This window comes from Sorex araneus, chromosome 8 (assembly GCF_027595985.1).
Source record: "Sorex araneus isolate mSorAra2 chromosome 8, mSorAra2.pri, whole genome shotgun sequence".
NCBI lineage: Eukaryota > Metazoa > Chordata > Mammalia > Eulipotyphla > Soricidae > Sorex > Sorex araneus.
The window spans coordinates 57,146,772-57,162,701 of record NC_073309.1 but is presented as its reverse complement, the minus strand read 5'-3'; the positions used below and the strand labels follow the sequence as shown (position 1 = coordinate 57,162,701).

Below are 15,930 nucleotides of genomic sequence, written 5' to 3'. Positions count from 1 at the left end.
CATAAGGTATTCAGTAAAGTGTGTATTGGTTGGATCCCCCCAGCAGACAGGCCTGGTGCCTCCCAGGTAGAACATCCTAAACTCTGCTGCCAGGGAAAGGGGAGGTCAAGTGGGTAGGTCCCTTTCCCCCTCTCCACTCACAGGGTGCAACAGGAGTAACCCTTCTTCCCTGGGACTTGAAGGCCTGAGCGGTGAGCGCTAACCTAGCTTCCTTCCAGTTCAAGAACAGCGAAAAAACCCACGTCCACAGCGCGCCTAACACGGGAGCGATTAGTTGCACCACCGTCTCCAGGGCGCGCACAGGCCCCGCCCCGTCTCCAGGGCGACGAGGGACGCGTGCTCTGCCCCTCAGATTCCTTAAAGTCCGCTACTTTGGTTCCGACACTGATAGTCGCCGAAATGCGACCGCTCCCTATCCAGTAACTGGAAAGGGCTGGTGAGACAGCTCAAGGGGCTGGAGTGGTGCTCTGCCTCAGGGAGCAGCCCAGGGGTCCTTCTCCGGTACTGCACGGTTCGCCAACACCCCCGGCTGTGGCCGCTCCCCGGCCCCGCCCAAACACAGCCAAGCCGGAAACGTGCTCCGACCTCGCGTTCCCCAGCGCAACGGCGGCTGCAGAGTCGGGTTCCGCCGGCCTCACAGCCCGGAAGTGAGGCCTCGGTGGTGGCGAGCGGGAGGCAGCCGCGGCACGGCCCGGTGCCCGAGGAGGAGTCGGAGGTGGGGTTGAGCGGTTACCCCCAGCCGTGGCGCCCCGGGGAGGCCGTGGGGACCATAGGCGGGCGAGCGCAGAGGCGAGGAGCGGACCCAAGGAGGCGTTGTAACGAGGCCGTGGAGGAGAGGATCCGGGGGGCCCGGGTTGAGCGGGTTGGGCGCCGATTCGATTCGGGACCGGGTGCATGGCACGAGTGAAGAGCGGGTGGCTGATGTGGGCCCCCCGGGAGGGCGGGCCTTTGTTGCAAGGCGACCCAGATATCCGGCGTCCACCCAGGGGCAGGGAGTAGCGAGTGGGTCGAGAAAGGACAACAAGCGCCACGGGTACTCAGGTTTCGGACTCCAGTCTCGCGGATAGGGCGTTGAAGTGCCTTAGTTGCTGGCTAAGATGCTTCTGGCAAAGGTACCGGCGGTGCAAAAAGAGGACCGGTTTGAGGAATGCCAGGAATGACTGCGTCTCTCGGGCCCTGAGCAGAAAGGAACGTCCTGGTATAGGGCCTGGTAACATGCTCCCCCTGGCTGTCGCCTGTGGAATGGATCGGGAGGAGGTCGCGTTGAACAAGCTTGGCTCCTCCGGTCCAGGCCAGCCTGTAAAAGCTATGCTAGGTGGTCAGGGGGTCACTTGTGGGACATGAAGGAAAGGGAGGGGGTGTGGCCCCTGCAAGGGAAAGGCGAGTTGGGAATAGGAGAGGGTTTACTGGAACCCGACTCTGATCTGAGTCTGGAGAGGAGCCAGTTCTCACGACACACGGTGTTGGAGAGAATAGTATGTAAGTGCATGATGCTGACTGCGAGATGATCCGGAGTGGGGTGCACTTAAGTCTAGCAGCAGAACTCCTAATCCTACCTCATCATGCCACCCTTCTGTTGCCTGCCTGTGGATGGTATTAGGGATAAAAGGCTTACAGTTTCGCAGGCAGCAAGGGGAGTCTCAGCTGTGCTATTTCTGAGTGCTGCTGCTTTCCCCAGTCCCCACCCAATCATACACTCCATGCACAGGTCATAAACAGCGCATCCGGCCCTGCACCTCATAGAGAGAGGCACCCGGCTGTGCAGAGACCTCCCTGCTTCCTGGGCTAGGTCTGCCTTAAATCAGGCATTCTGTGAGGTGCCAGCCAAATGTCCCATCTAAACTCAACCTTTTATGGGGGTGGAGAAATAGTACAGCAGATAGGGCTCTTGCCTCACACATGGCCAGCCTGGGTTCAAATTCCAGCATCCCATATGGTCCCCTGAGCACTGCCAGGAGTGAACCCTAAGTAGAGCTGAGTGCAGAGGCAGGAGTAAGTCCTGAATACAGCTGAGTGTGCCTCCCCATTCCCCTTCCTCCCCCACCAAAGAAAATAAAATCTAGATTCAGTCCTTTATGGCTCTGCACTAATCAATCATAATTTACAAGGCAGGTTGTGCCATTCCAGTGAATACCATGTACACTGGTAAATATGCTTAAGTTCTCAGGCAAATGATCTGAACAGTGTGTGCTCTTGCATTCTCTGAAATTGGGAGATGGCAAAGAGAGAAGGCTTGTCTGGGACTATGGACCTGTGTTACTGGCACATGAGGAGTGACGTGAAGTCTGACAGCCAGTTCTGGTTAGGATCCCTGCTTTCACCCTGAAGTGAGACAAGGAGAAGACTTTTGGAAGGATAGTGAATGGGTCACAGATGGCCTGATGGTAAGCCAGACAAGGTGGGCAGGAGTTCAGTGCCCCTTCCTTCTGTTGTGCTGAGAGCTGTGCATGTGGAGGGTGTATAGAAATCACAGTGGGGAGGAGTCCCCTATGTTGTGGTGGGGCAGGGTTCAGAAGCTTGGGGCTGTGGGTACCCTGTGGGTACACACTGGGCACAGGGATGTCTAGGGGTCCCATCTGACTTCCGGTCGCCCCACTCCTCATCTGGTACAGATGGCGGTAGCCGAGACTGTGCACCACATCCACCTCCAGAACTTCTCCCGCTCGCTGCTTGAGACCCTCAACGGGCAGCGGCTGGGTGGCCACTTCTGCGATGTGACTGTTCGTATCCGCGAGGCCTCTCTGCGTGCGCATCGCTGCGTGCTGGCCGCCGGCTCGCCCTTCTTCCAGGACAAGTTGCTACTGGGCCACTCGGAGATCCGTGTGCCACCCGTGGTGCCTGCGCAGACCGTCCGCCAACTCGTAGAGTTCCTTTATAGCGGCTCGCTGGTGGTGGCGCAGGGAGAAGCACTGCAGGTTCTCACGGCCGCGTCTGTGCTACGCATCCAGACGGTTATTGATGAATGCACACAGATCATTGCCCGCGCCCGCGCCCCTGGTGCCCCCACGCCTGCACCCCTGCCCTCCCCCGTACCCCCACGGCTTGCACCTGCGCAGCTGCGCCATCGCCTGCGCCACTTGCTGGCCGCCCGCCCTGCCGGCTACCCCGGGGCCGCACATAGCCGCAAGCAGCGCCAGCCTGCACGCCTCCAGCTGCCTGCGCCCCCTCTGCCGGCCAAGGAGGAAGGCGCTGAGGCCCCCCACATCCTCCCTGCAGCCCCGGAGGATCGAGGGGATGATGAAGATGAGGAGTCCGAAGACGATTCCTATGGTGAGGATGGTGAAGGCAGCGGGCTGGGTGAGGGCCAGGCGGCCCCGCCCTTCCCGGATTGCACCACTGGCTTCCCTGCCGCTGCCGCTGCTGCTACCACCGCCACTGCTACCACCACCACCACCACTGACAGCGCCCATGAGGAGGAGCCGTTGGTGTCCTCGGGTCTCTCAGATTACGGTGGCGCTGCCCGAGGTTTCCACCGGGGAGCCCCTGTGGAGGAGGTGTTCTCCGAAGGCTATGTGTCAGCCTGGCAGGATGAAGACGGCGCCACTGCCACTACCGCTGCGGCTGCAGAGAGCTGCCCTGCCGAGACCCCCACCCCACCCGACTGCATCCTGGCAGGACCCCAGCCACCGAGTGTAAAGACCCCAGGGACTCCACTCACCCTCTTCCCCTTCCACCTGGGTGCCCCGGGCCCACCCGGACAACCACCTCCAGGGCCCGCCAGCGCTGCCCCTGCACCCCCACCAGCCTTCTACCCAGCACTTCAGCCCAACACAGCTCCCAGTGCACCTTTGGGGGAGGCACCGGCTCCTGCTGCTGCTGCCACTTCACCAGCTTGTACGCGCAATCCCCGGGCTGAGCCACCTGCCTATGAATGCAGTCACTGTCAAAAGACGTTCAGCTCCAGGAAGAACTACACCAAACACATGTTCATCCATTCTGGTGAGCGGGGATGGGTCACAGAGGCCCCTGCTCGTTGGAGTTCAGATCCTGAAGGGGGTTGGGTACTACCAGGGACAATGATGTGAGGAAGAACTATACCAAACACATGTTCATCTATTCCAGTGAGCAGAATGTGTCAGTGAGCTCCCTGCTCTTTAGAGTTCAGATCCTGAGGGGGGACTGGGCATTGCTAGGGGCACTAATGTGGGTACCAATATGAGTATGTTGCTCTGGTGACCCTAAAGGAGTTGGAAATTAAATGCATATGCATACAGGGGAGAGAAAAGTGACAGACTGTCTTGCCCTTTCTCTACCTCCTCATGATGGGACCTGGAAAATTCGAACATAGATGAGACCAGGAACCTGGTGTGGACTGCTGAGAGCTGCACATCCATTCTAGTCGCTGTGATACCGGGGAACGGGCTTAACTGGGTTGGAGCGACTCTGGGTGGGTATCAATGGGACCAGGTGTTGTGAATGAGGCGTGCAGGCCTGTGGAAATAGAGGAGAGCTTCAGAGGTGGCCTGCACAGAGCTGGAGGAGAGGACAAGGTCTACAGTGTAGGACCCCAGAACTCCATGGAGGCCCTGAGCTCCGACTGCAAGTTGAACCTGCAGGAGCTGGGGAAGAGGTGCTTAGTGGACCCTAGGTGGAGTTGAGCAGGGGCCCAAGTAGGTCCTGGGACAGCCTGGTATGAATGTCATGGTGGAAAGTGGTGGTGTGTAATGGCAAAGTTCTGCACATAGACTCCAGCTGGACTGTCAGGAAAAGCAAAGATTTGGAAGACCAGCAGGAGTAGAGTGTAAGGTGCTAGAAGGGCAGGAATTTAGGATCGCATAGTGTAAATGTTGCAGAAGGCGGCAGTGTTCTGAGCTGGGGAGTGCCTGAGATGTGATTTAGAATCCATACCCAGCTGCTTTGGGGAGGAAGGAGAATTGAGCACAGGTGAGACAGGACAAGGATGTTGGGTTGTTTGCAGAGAGCTTCCTAGTACCAGGTCTGTCTGGCTGAGCCAGAAACTTGGCAATGTAGGGTTCCCCTTTCTGCTGAGATTTACTTTTTTTTTTTTTTTTTTGCTTTTTTTGGGGTCACACCCAGTGATACTCAGGGTTTACTCCTGGCTTTGCACTCAGGAATTACTCCTGGCGATGCTTGGGGGACCATATGGGATGCCGGGGATTGAACCCGGGTCGGCCACGTGCAAGGCAAATGCCCTACCCACTGTGCTATCGCTCCGGCCCCTGAGATTTACTTTTTTTCCCCCTTTGATCCACTGTGTTGGTGATTAGGGACTGCTCTCCATGGCACATGGGCTTAGCCATTTGAGCTATCTCCCTGGTCAGATACTTGCTTTTTTGCTTATACCAAATAACTCCTAGAGCCAACACAGCATCCTCTTCTCTGACTTAGGGTCATGGGACAAGATAAGGTCCTGCATAAGGAGGATCTATGCAACAACATGAAGTTCCAGAAGGAAGGGTAGAAGGGTATATTCTGATTCATCCCCTGTGTCCTAGAGGAGAGAAGTCCCATCATTGTAAGGGTGCTGGACCCTGGCACACTGTCTCCAGAATGGTGCCCAGGACCATAGTTAAGTACGGTCTGTGGGGCCAGAGGGAGAACTCAAGGATTATAAAGCAGGGGGCCTGAGCAATAGTACAGTGGGTAGGGCATTTGCCTTGCACGCGGCCGCCCTGGGTTTGATCCCTGGCATCCCATATGGTCCCCTAAGCACTGCCAGGAGTAATTCCTGAGTGCAGAGCCAGGAGGAACCCCTGTGCATTGCTGGGTATGACCCAAAAAGAAAAAAAAAAGGATTATGAATCATGTGGTTTGATCTCCAGCACTTCATGGCCACTTGAGCACCACTGGCATAGCCTTGGTGGCCCCCAGCACCACTGGGAGTCCTCCAAAGACAGGAGCAGAGTGTTCTATGGACATGGTGAAATAGAAGATGCAGGACGGTTTTGGGAAGTCAAGTTTAGGTAGTAACCTGGTTCTAGTGGGCAAGGGATGTCCCAGACTGCGGTTTTCTACTGGATGGGCAGGGGGTGACCTTATGGGACACTGCTAGGAATAAATGGAGGTCTATGGGGACAAACAGTGGGTCTCTGTGTTGATACAGGAACAAGGGTTGATCTGGGAGTGGAAGAAGCTCTCTTCCCTGCTCACATGACTTGTGTGTCCCATCCTTTCTCCTGCAGGCGAGAAGCCCCACCAGTGTGCGGTGTGCTGGAGATCTTTCTCGCTGCGTGACTACCTACTCAAGCATATGGTGACACACACTGGCGTGCGTGCCTTTCAATGTGCCATCTGCGCCAAGCGCTTCACCCAGAAGAGCTCGCTCAACGTGCACATGCGCACGCATAGGCCCGAACGCGCACCCTGCCCCGCCTGTGGCAAGGTCTTCTCACACCGCACGCTACTTGAGCGGCACCTGGCGGCACACCCTGCGCCGTGACCGGGCCAGGGACCCGTCCACGTCTTCCTCCTGCTTCCCCCCTTTCCTCCCAGACCTGATAAGACTGGCTCCTGGTTTCCCCCTCTACATACTCAGGCCCCTAGGAACAAAATGGGGACTGGGACTGTTCCCTGTCCTGTGTAAGGCCACGGTCCCAGACTCTCACCCAAGACAGCCCTCCTTCATCTGACTCCTAAGGGGGCTCAAGTTCACCCATCTGGGACTGGGGCTGGGGGGCCTCCACTTTGTAATAAAGGACTGTGGGTCCTAAGCCCCAATGACGGATACTGTGAAATCCTGGACTAGGAGTCCCCCTATCCCAGACTGGCTGGGGGTGCACAAAACATTTTTTTCTCTTTTGTTTTGGAGTATCCCTGGCAGTGATTGGGGCTTATTCCTCACTCTGCTCAGGGATCACTCCTGGCAGGGATTAGGAGAACATATGGGATGCTGGGGATTGAATCTGGGTTGGCCACTTGCAAACTAAACACCCTACTTACTACAACTCTCTGGCCCATGAAGATGCAAAATTCTGGAGTGTGAGTGACCGGGGTTGACCCTTGGATGCCCTCCTGGTGGCTGCACATACCGGTGCCCAGTGGTACAGTATAGGAATCCACAAGTGTTCGGGAGTCACCTTGGAGGGTGGCAGTTCTTTCCCCAGATCAATCAGCTGCTCAGAAAATTTCCAGGGTGGAGGAGTTTTTCTAGTGAGTCATGCTACAGTTGACTGTGCTCCAAAGGTACTGCTTTTTATTTTTTTTATTTTATTTTATTTTTTTTTTTGCTTTTTGGGTCACACCTGGCGATGCACAGGGGTCACTCCTGGCTCTGCACTCAGGAACCACCCCTGGCGGTACTCAGGGGACCATATGGGATGCTGGGAATCGAACCCGGGTCGGCCGCGTGCAAGGCAAGCGCCCTACCCGCTGTACTATCACTCCAGCCCCTGGTACTGCTTTTTAGAGTAGACTGAGGTGAAGGGGCTAAGGCCTTTCCACCCATGTAGTGGGCAGAGTCGAGCCTCCTGAATTGCCAGCATGGTTCTGTGGTGCCAGGAATAGGGCAGAGGCACTTTACCCTAGTAGGAAGCCTAAATTTGGTTTGCAAGAAGTACTTACTGAGCACTTGGCAAGAGGTTATGGGCTCTACTACACCACCAGGCTACACCTCCCTGGCCAAGAGGGCACCACAGAACACCCGCTGTGTACTCTGAAAAATACCAGGCTCTTGTTAGCCTGCCAATTTTGCTTCTGGCTTATGTAAAGTAACAGTTTCAAAAGCAGGCCTTTAAGCTTTTGAAATGATGACAAAGCAGATAACAGTAACCAGGCTTAGGGAATCTCGGGGACAAAGTCTTAGGGGCGGATCTATGCCATCGAGATCACACCAGCAGGCAAGCAGGAGCATTCTGCTCACATTTAGGCAGCCAGAAGGTGCCATGGGGCTGCGACTGGCGTTGTTGCTGTCACTGCTGTCGCTGCTGTTGGGGCTGGGACATCCCATCTGGCCTGCAGCTGGAGCCTTAGCCCTGCGCTGGCTCCTGGGTGACCTCACCTGTTGTGGTTTGCTTGGCCTGACCATTCTGGCGTGGCCAGGACTTAGTCCTTGGATGCCCTCCTGGCTGAGCCTAGTGGCCACAGTGCCTATACTGAGCCTGTTACCTGCACGACCACCTCCTGGACTGCTCTGGCTGCGGGCAGACCTGATCTACATCGTGGGGCTCTTGAACTTGGGCTTGAAAGTCAACACCCGCCTGAGCCGCAAGCCCCCACATACCTTCGTGGACTGCTTTGAGCGGCGAGCACGTGAGCAGCCAGACCGTGTACCCTTGGTGTGTACAGGGTACGGGGGACACTCAGTGACCTACCGGGAGCTGGACACCCGTGCCTGCCAGGCAGCGTGGGCTCTCAAGGGCTTGATGAAGGATCCCACAGGCCACGCTTCCAGGGAATCTGCTGCCCTCCTGGTGTTGCCCTCCAAGACAATCCCAGCCCTGGGTTTGTGGCTGGGGCTGGCCAAGCTTGGCTGCTCAGTGGCCTGGATCAATCCACACATCCGAGGGGCACCCCTGGTACACTCTGTGCTGAGCTCCGGGGCACAATTGCTGCTGGTGGACCCAGGTGAGTGCTCCAGAGACTAGTGGAAACTGGACGGTTGTGAGAATGTGGGCAGAGGAGGGTTTAGGAAGGATAAGCAGGGAGTGTCCTTCCCTGCCATCTCTCCCATAATTATAGTTAAACCTGAACTACTGGATCAGGAAAGACAGTATAGCAGGGAAGCATGCAACAGACCTGGTTTCCACCCCCAGCACATATGGTCCCTTAAGTCCCACTAGGAATGAGCACAATCGGTGTGGTCCAGAAACCAAAACCTCAGGCCAGAGTGATAGTATAGCAACTAGGGATGGTTTTGATCCCTGGGACCCTATATGGTCTCCCAAGTTCACCAAGAGCACAGAGCCAGGAGTAAGACCTGAGTTCTGCTGGGTGTGACTCCAAAACAAACAAACAAACAAAAAAACCTTAACCACTGGAAAGTAATTCTGGTAATTCTGAGAGAATAAAGTTTTTTAAGTTTTTTCTTGAAGAGGGCTGTACCTGGTGGTGCCCCCAGGGACTAAGAAGTGCCAGGGATCAAACCAGGTCTCCCACGGATAAAGCACATGCTTGAGTCCTGTGAGCCAATACCCCGGGCTGGGTTTTGTTTTGTTTTGTTGGGTTTTGGTCACACCCCCGTGGTGCTCATGGCTTACTCCTCACTCTGTGCTCAGGGATCACTCCTGGCAGGTCCTGGGGATTATATGGCCCTGGGGATTGAACCTGGATCAGCCAAATGCAAAGTGAGCCCTATCCATTATACTATTTATTGTTCAGGCCCCATCCTACTCCATTTTCCACTGTTTTTCCACCCCAGTTATTTTCACTTTTTTTTTTTTTTTTGCCAGAAAGCACTAATTAGGTGCAGAAGTTTTTCGTTGTTTCCTTGAAGCTGTTTCCTCTGCTTCATCCTTGGGTCCCAGATCCCACTCACAGGCTGAGTTTTTGCCTCCATTTCTCCTTTGCTTCTACAGAACTCCGGGACAGACTGGAGGAGATCCTCCCCAAACTGCTTGCGGAGAACATCTGCTGCTTCTACCTCAGTCACTCCTCCTCCACACCGGGGGTGGGGGCTCTGGGACCTGCCCTTGAGGAAGCACCCCTGGACCCCGTGCCTGCTGACCTACGTTCTGGGATCACAGGGAAAAGTCCTGCCCTTTTTATCTATACCTCAGGAACAACTGGTGAGATGTCCTGCAACTCTAACCATAACTCTAAACACTCATGCTGACCTGATTCAGCCAAATCTGTGCTTTTTGCTTGACCTCTGAAATTTACCTCTCCTACTGAGCCTAAACTCTGATCCACCATGAAATATGAATGGTCAGTACCAGAATTCTGCCTCTGCCCAGAAAAATGGGTAAGGAAACCCAGCCGAGACTTATAATTCAGTCTTGGAGACCCCCACAAATTTCCCTCCTTACTCCCATTCTGAGGGTCTCAGTCCCTGCCATCCTGTCTCATTCCTCTTATACTGCCCCTTACCACCTCACCTTTCCCACTCCTTCACCCTGCAGGACTCCCAAAGCCTGTCATCCTGACGCATAAGAAGCTACTTCAGATGTGCAGCATGCTGTCTCTGTGCGGGGTCACTGCTGATGACAAAATCTACACAGTTTTGCCTCTCTATCATGTCATGGGCCTTGTCCTTGGGGTCCTTGGATGCCTGGAGCTTGGTAAGCCCTTCTCTGAGGATCCCTCTGACCACAGGACCACCTGAGTGATGACTTGGTGACAAGACTCCCTAGGTTACCTAGCGTTTTGCTTTTCACTGTTTGTGGTGCCAAAGATCAAACCTATTTAGCCCTGGGCCTACCTGGGCAAACAACTGGATACCCAAATAGTCCCCATTGTCTGTTCTTCAAGAGAAAACAGGTGTAAACATTCCACTGGACTGTCTCCTTAGATACCAAACAGGAATTTAAGTGGTTCTCTCCACTGTGTTTCTGTGTGCACGTGCGTGGTATGTTTGTGTATGTGTGCACGCGCGTGTGATGGCAGGGATTAAATCCAGGTCTCATGAATGCAAAACATTCACTGTTCCATATGTCCAGATCTCCTTCAAAGATCTTTTCTTTCTTCTTTTTCTTTCTTTCTTTCTTTCTTTCTTTCTTTCTTTCTTTCTTTCTTTCTTTCTTTCTTTCTTTCTTTCTTTCTTTCTTTCTTTCTTTCTTTCTTCCTTCCTTTCTCTTTTCTTTTCCTTTCTTTCTTTCTTTCTTTCTTTCTTTCTTTCTTTCTTTCTTTCTTTCTTTCTTTCTTTCTTTCTTTCTTTCTTTCTTTCTTTCTTTCTTTCTTTCTTTTCTTCCTTTTCTTTCTTTCTGTCCTTTGTTGAGTCACACTAGGTGGTGCTGTGCTTAGAGGTTATTCCCAGTTTATGCTTCATGGATCATGCCATGCTGGAGATCAGATCCAGGATCCAAACACAAAGCATGGGTTCCAGTCCTTTCATAGAACTATCACTTTGGCTGCCCTTCAGCATTGGAGTTACTCCTAGTTCTGCTCTCAGGAATTACTCCTAGCAGGCTCAGGGGACCATATGGGATGTCATGCCAGGGATTGAACCAAGGTTGGCTGCGTGCAAGGCAACAAATCTACCCACCATACTATCTCTCCTGCCCCTTTTTCTTTTCTGTTTTTTGGGCCACACCCCTAGGTGCTCATGGGTCACTCCTGACAGTGCTCAAGGAACCATATGGGGTGTTGGAATGAAACAGGGTTGGTCACATGCAAGGCAAGTGCCTCAACTTCTATACTATCTCTTCAACTCAAAACACAAATTTCTAAAATGGTTGGATGGTTGGGTCTTTTTTTTTTTTTTTGGTGTGTTCCAAACCATTCCTACCAATTCTTTAAATAAATTATTAAAATTGTTATTTTTAAGCCACCTGGCAATCCTTGGGACTACTCCCAGCTCTGTACTCTAGAGGTTGTTTGTAGTGATACTTAGGGGACAATGTGCTGAGAGAACAGAGGATTAAAACAGACTCACCTATACACTCTTGTCAAGGGGGCAGCCCAAGTTGAGATGGAGATGGAGATGGAGATGAGACCCATATCATGTGCATCAGGGAACACAGTCCAGATATGTTTTGTGTGTGTGCATGTGTGTTTGCTGTGCCCAGGACTGAGCCCAGGGACTCTCATACAGAAATCACTCCACTGTTGTGCTATATCCCCACAATCACAGTCCAGTAATAAAGGTGCCTACTTCCAGTGGCTTGGAAACATGACCTAAAGGTCTCTCCTTCCTCCCAGGAGCGACTTGTGTCCTGGCTCCAAAGTTCTCAGCCTCCTGCTTCTGGGATGACTGTCGACAGCATGGTGTGACTGTGGTGCTGTATGTGGGTGAGGTCCTGCGGTACCTGTGCAACAATCCCCAGGTGAGGTGCAGAGATTAGGACTTCATAGATAACACACTAGGTGTGAAATCAAAGATTATCCCTGGTAGAGTTCACAGGTATATTCACAGGATGCAAGCAGGAGGCCACAGAAAATACCTGTGCACTAGTCCCAGATAACAAGTCCCACACAAACTTCCCATCTGGCTTCTTCACCAGAGTGCTAACTCTTGATTCAGTGCCCTCATTTAGAAATCAGACATTTCAGGAGATTGTTATAAGAATATGTGTAAAGTGCCTCACTCAGCTCCTGGATGTGAGCTGGCCCTATCCTTACAAAGCTCCCTATATAACTGTTTCCAGGCTAAACTGCCCAGATGTCTCTCTAGATAAAACCTCTAAGTAATCCTTCAGGAAAAGCCTACAGGCGAGTACCTTCAAGAAAATTCCCCATCATAGAGCTGCAAGTCACCCCCCAAGATCCCTCCACTGAATGGCCCTAAGCCACCTCTTCAAGTAAGGCCTTCAAGGTAATTTCCCCAGGTACGAGTCCCAGTTATACCCCTAAGTATAATCCCAGATATTTCTCCTAGGTTAGACACCCAGATGAGGTCCCTCACTCAGAAAGTGACCTTTGAAGGTGACTCTCCAGATAAAGACTCCAAGGCACTAGTCTTAAGTTGAAGTTCCTAGGCCCGACATAGTTCAGTGGGCTTGACTCATGCTTTACATGCAGGTGGTCCAGGTTTGGTTCCTGGCACCACACAGTCCCCTGAGTACCACTGGGTAAAAAAACCTGAGCCCTGAGCTTGGAGGTGTGACTCAACTCCCAAAAATTACAAACAGGTTTCTGTCCCTCAATTACTCTGGTTGATATAGTCTCTATGTCTAGGAAATCCCTCAGGTAAGAGCCCTAAGTAGCTCCCAATTAAGAGTTCCTGGGTATGCCTGAGTCTATTACTCATTCCTCTTGGGACATCCCCACAGAAACCAGAGGACCAGATGCATACAGTCCGCCTGGCGATGGGCAATGGACTCCGAGCTGATGTGTGGAAGACCTTCCTGCAGCGCTTTGGCCCCATGCAGATAGTTGAAGTCTATGGCTCCACAGAGGGCAATGTGGGTTTTGTCAACTACGCAGGGCGCTGTGGAGCCCTGGGAAAGATGAGCTGCATCCTCCGAGTGAGTTGATTGTGACACTGGAACTAACTAAGGGTGAACACATAAGAACTCTGCTGACCCTTCTCTCCCTTCCCTCAGATGCTGGCCCCCTTTGAGCTCGTACAGTTTGAGACAGAGGCAGCAGAGCCTATAAGGAACAATCAGGGTTTCTGCGTCCCTGTGGGGCCAGGTGTGTATGTTGGGGCACCTGTCCTGAGGGTGGGAAGGGTGGGAACCCTCGGGTTCCTTCTTAACTGGAACAGGCTACCCAGAGCATTGAGGTTAGTGCCCAGTGCTGGTGTGTACAGCTCTCAACCACTTTGACACTCGGGCCTGTCTGATCATTCCTTGGAACCTCCTGTCTCTCAGCTTCTAATTCCAAACAACCGCCCTGAACTGACTGCCTATTCTGTTGGGTCTCTATATCCATCTGAGTCGTATCTTTTGTTAGGCAGGTTCTGGGGACTATTCCTGGCTCTGTACTCAGGGGTCACTCATGGCAGTGCTTATCTGGTGCTATGGATTGAACCTGGGGCTCCAGCGTGCAAAGTATGCTCTCCAGCCTATTGAGAGAACCTCAAATTTTCTGTGAGAGTCAGTTTCTTCTACCTCTACTAGGGTCTCTTCTCCTGGGATAGAGCAAGGTTATGGTCAGATCTCTTTCTCCCACACCATTCTTTATTGCCCTTTTGGTGAGTCCTGGTTTGAAGATGTAGCTCAATAATACAGCACGTGCCTTGCATGTGTAAGATATTGGATTCACCCCTGGTAAGGTTAAGAAAAAATCCAGTGATTTCTTATGTGGTCTTCTGTTATTTGGTTTGTTTTTTTGGAATGTGTGTGCCAAGAATCATTCCCAGAACTTCACATGGAAGGCAAGCCCTTTGCTACTGAACTAAAATCCGGCCTTATTTTGTTTTCTTTTTGCTTTTTCTTTTGTTTGGGGGGCCACACCCAGTGGCCACCCAGAGGCTACTTCCAGGCTGGTGCTCTAAGAAAACCATGAGGTGCCTGGCCGCCCCCAGAGAAAGCACGTGCTGAGCCCTTTGAATTCTCTCCCCGACCCCCGCATCTCGATTGTGCCTCCTGAGCTGTCTAGTGTTTCTGGATCCGTCTCTTCTCCAACAGAAACCCCCGCTATTGTGGGGGCTACTCCTGCGAGGGCTGGTGAGCCCTGAGGTTAATGCCTCTTCTCCCACCCGTTTTCCTTTAGACCCTTCCCTTGTTTGACTTCTGATGAAGTTGTTACTGTTGCACACGCGTTCCCGGGGTTCAGCACAGACTATCCGCCGTGCTACTGGACAGGCAAGCTACGAGTCGGGTGGCGCTGAGCGCTACCTTCTCAATCAAGCCGGCCCTTCCCACTTTTCTCCTCAGGGGAGGCGGGCCTTCTGCTGACCCAGGTGTCAGGTCGCAACCCTTTCTTCGGGTACCGCGGGGCCCGGGAACTGTCGGAACGCAAGCTGGTGCGGAACGTGAGAAGAACAGGCGACGTTTACGTCAACACAGGGGACGTGCTGACCATGGACCGTGAAGGCTTCCTCTACTTCCGGGACCGCCTCGGGGACACTTTCCGGTTGCGGCTTCGGGGCGACGCTTCAGGGCGGGGTCGCCGGGACTTCCTGGCCCTAGCGGGAGGCGGGCGCGTTCCCGGGGGCGGGGCTTCGCCAGCCTAGGAGTGGGGGCACGATGGGGCGGTTCCCTCCCTCTGGGGCGCGCCCATCAAACGGGCTCGCATTCCTACAGCTGGAAGGGCGAGAACGTGTCCACGAGGGAGGTGGAGGGCGTGTTGGCGCTCGTAGACTTCCTGCAGGAGGTGAATGTCTACGGTGTGCCTGTCCCAGGTGAGGAAGGGTCGCCTCCTTCAGCAGCGGTGTGGGTGGGGGAGCTGCTGGGCTAGGAGTGGGGGCCAGCCCTGGCACTGAGGTGACTGCTTCTCAGGATGTGAGGGCAAGGTGGGCATGGCTGCAGTGCAGCTGGCCCCAGGGCAGACGTTCGATGGACCGGCACTTTACCAGCATGTGCGAACCTGGCTGCCTCCCTACGCAAGGCCTCACTTTATCCGTATCCAGGTGAGCTCAAGGTGTAGGACTAGGGGCTGGGAAGTCTGAGGGGTATTCGAGTCAGAGTCAGGTGACCACTTTTACCACCCCCGCAGGAGGCCCTGGAGCTAACGAGCACTTTCAAACTGGTGAAATCCCGTCTGATGCGCGAGGGCTTCAATGTAGACGTCATCGCTGATCCCTTGTTCATGCTAGACAACCAAGCTCAGACCTTCCGACCCCTGACACTGGACACCTACCGGGCTATGTGTGATGGAACATGGAAGCTCTGACCACCTGACGAGCCCTAAGAACATACAGAGAAATGGGACCCAGTGATGACTTACACCTGCATTGTCATGTCACCCCAGACACCTGACTGCCCAGCCTGGGCATATTTCCAGGTGCAAGGCACAGGCCAGGGCCCAGTGACAATAAACTCAGATATTACAGAGTCTGTTCCCAAAATTATTTAGCATTAACACTCCCTTTTCCCTTTTCAGGAAGGAAAAAATATCACTCAGCATCCCTTGGAATTCTTCTTTGAGATAACAGGAAGTGCTCTCCAACTGCAGCTGAGACCACTCCTACCCTAGAATGACGCTTCCCTGACGTCATTCTAACACTCCCTGGCAGTAGTGTCCACTTAATTTTTTTTTCTTTTTGGGTCACACCCAGAGATGCTCAGGGGTCTCTCCTGGCTCTGCACTCAGGAATTACCCCTAACCGTGCTCAGGGGACCATATGGGATGCTGGGAATCGAACCTGGGTCAGCTTCGTGCAAGGCAAACGCCCTACCTGCTGTGCTATTGCTCCAGCCCCATTGTCCACTTAATTTTAATTTCAGTTTTTAGTAGTGTCCACTTTAGAAAACACTCAGTAGCCTGAGA

General features: G+C 53.4%; 2 protein-coding genes across 6 annotated transcripts; both read left to right on the top strand.

Annotated features, from left to right (window-relative positions):
- Positions 1-304: 304 nt before the first annotated feature.
- ZBTB45 (zinc finger and BTB domain containing 45) lies at positions 305-6,671 on the top strand. Of its 4 annotated transcripts, none has more exons than XM_055145385.1 (4): positions 305-715; positions 2,216-2,384; positions 2,613-3,939; positions 6,144-6,671. In XM_055145385.1, the coding sequence occupies exons 2-4, from the start codon at positions 2,382-2,384 to the stop codon at positions 6,398-6,400; spliced, it is 1,587 nt and encodes a 528-aa protein (XP_055001360.1). In that variant the 5' UTR covers positions 305-715; positions 2,216-2,381; the 3' UTR covers positions 6,401-6,671. The 4 variants fall into 4 exon arrangements, with proteins under 4 accessions (XP_055001360.1, XP_004616980.1, XP_055001359.1 ...); XM_055145384.1 differs by having other exon boundaries at positions 664-715; positions 2,161-2,384; XM_004616923.2 differs by lacking the exon at positions 2,216-2,384 and having other exon boundaries at positions 308-715.
- Positions 6,672-6,827: 156 nt separating this feature from the next.
- On the top strand, positions 6,828-15,492 carry SLC27A5 (solute carrier family 27 member 5). Of its 2 annotated transcripts, XM_004616924.2 has the most exons (10): positions 6,828-8,523; positions 9,474-9,683; positions 10,017-10,175; positions 11,755-11,879; positions 12,825-13,019; positions 13,098-13,188; positions 14,376-14,574; positions 14,745-14,842; positions 14,940-15,070; positions 15,157-15,492. In XM_004616924.2, exons 1-10 carry the CDS (start codon positions 7,704-7,706, stop codon positions 15,331-15,333), a joined length of 2,205 nt encoding a protein of 734 aa, XP_004616981.2. In that variant the 5' UTR covers positions 6,828-7,703; the 3' UTR covers positions 15,334-15,492. The 2 variants fall into 2 exon arrangements, with proteins under 2 accessions (XP_004616981.2, XP_055001285.1); XM_055145310.1 differs by lacking the exon at positions 14,940-15,070.
- The last annotated feature ends 438 nt before the right edge of the window (positions 15,493-15,930 follow it).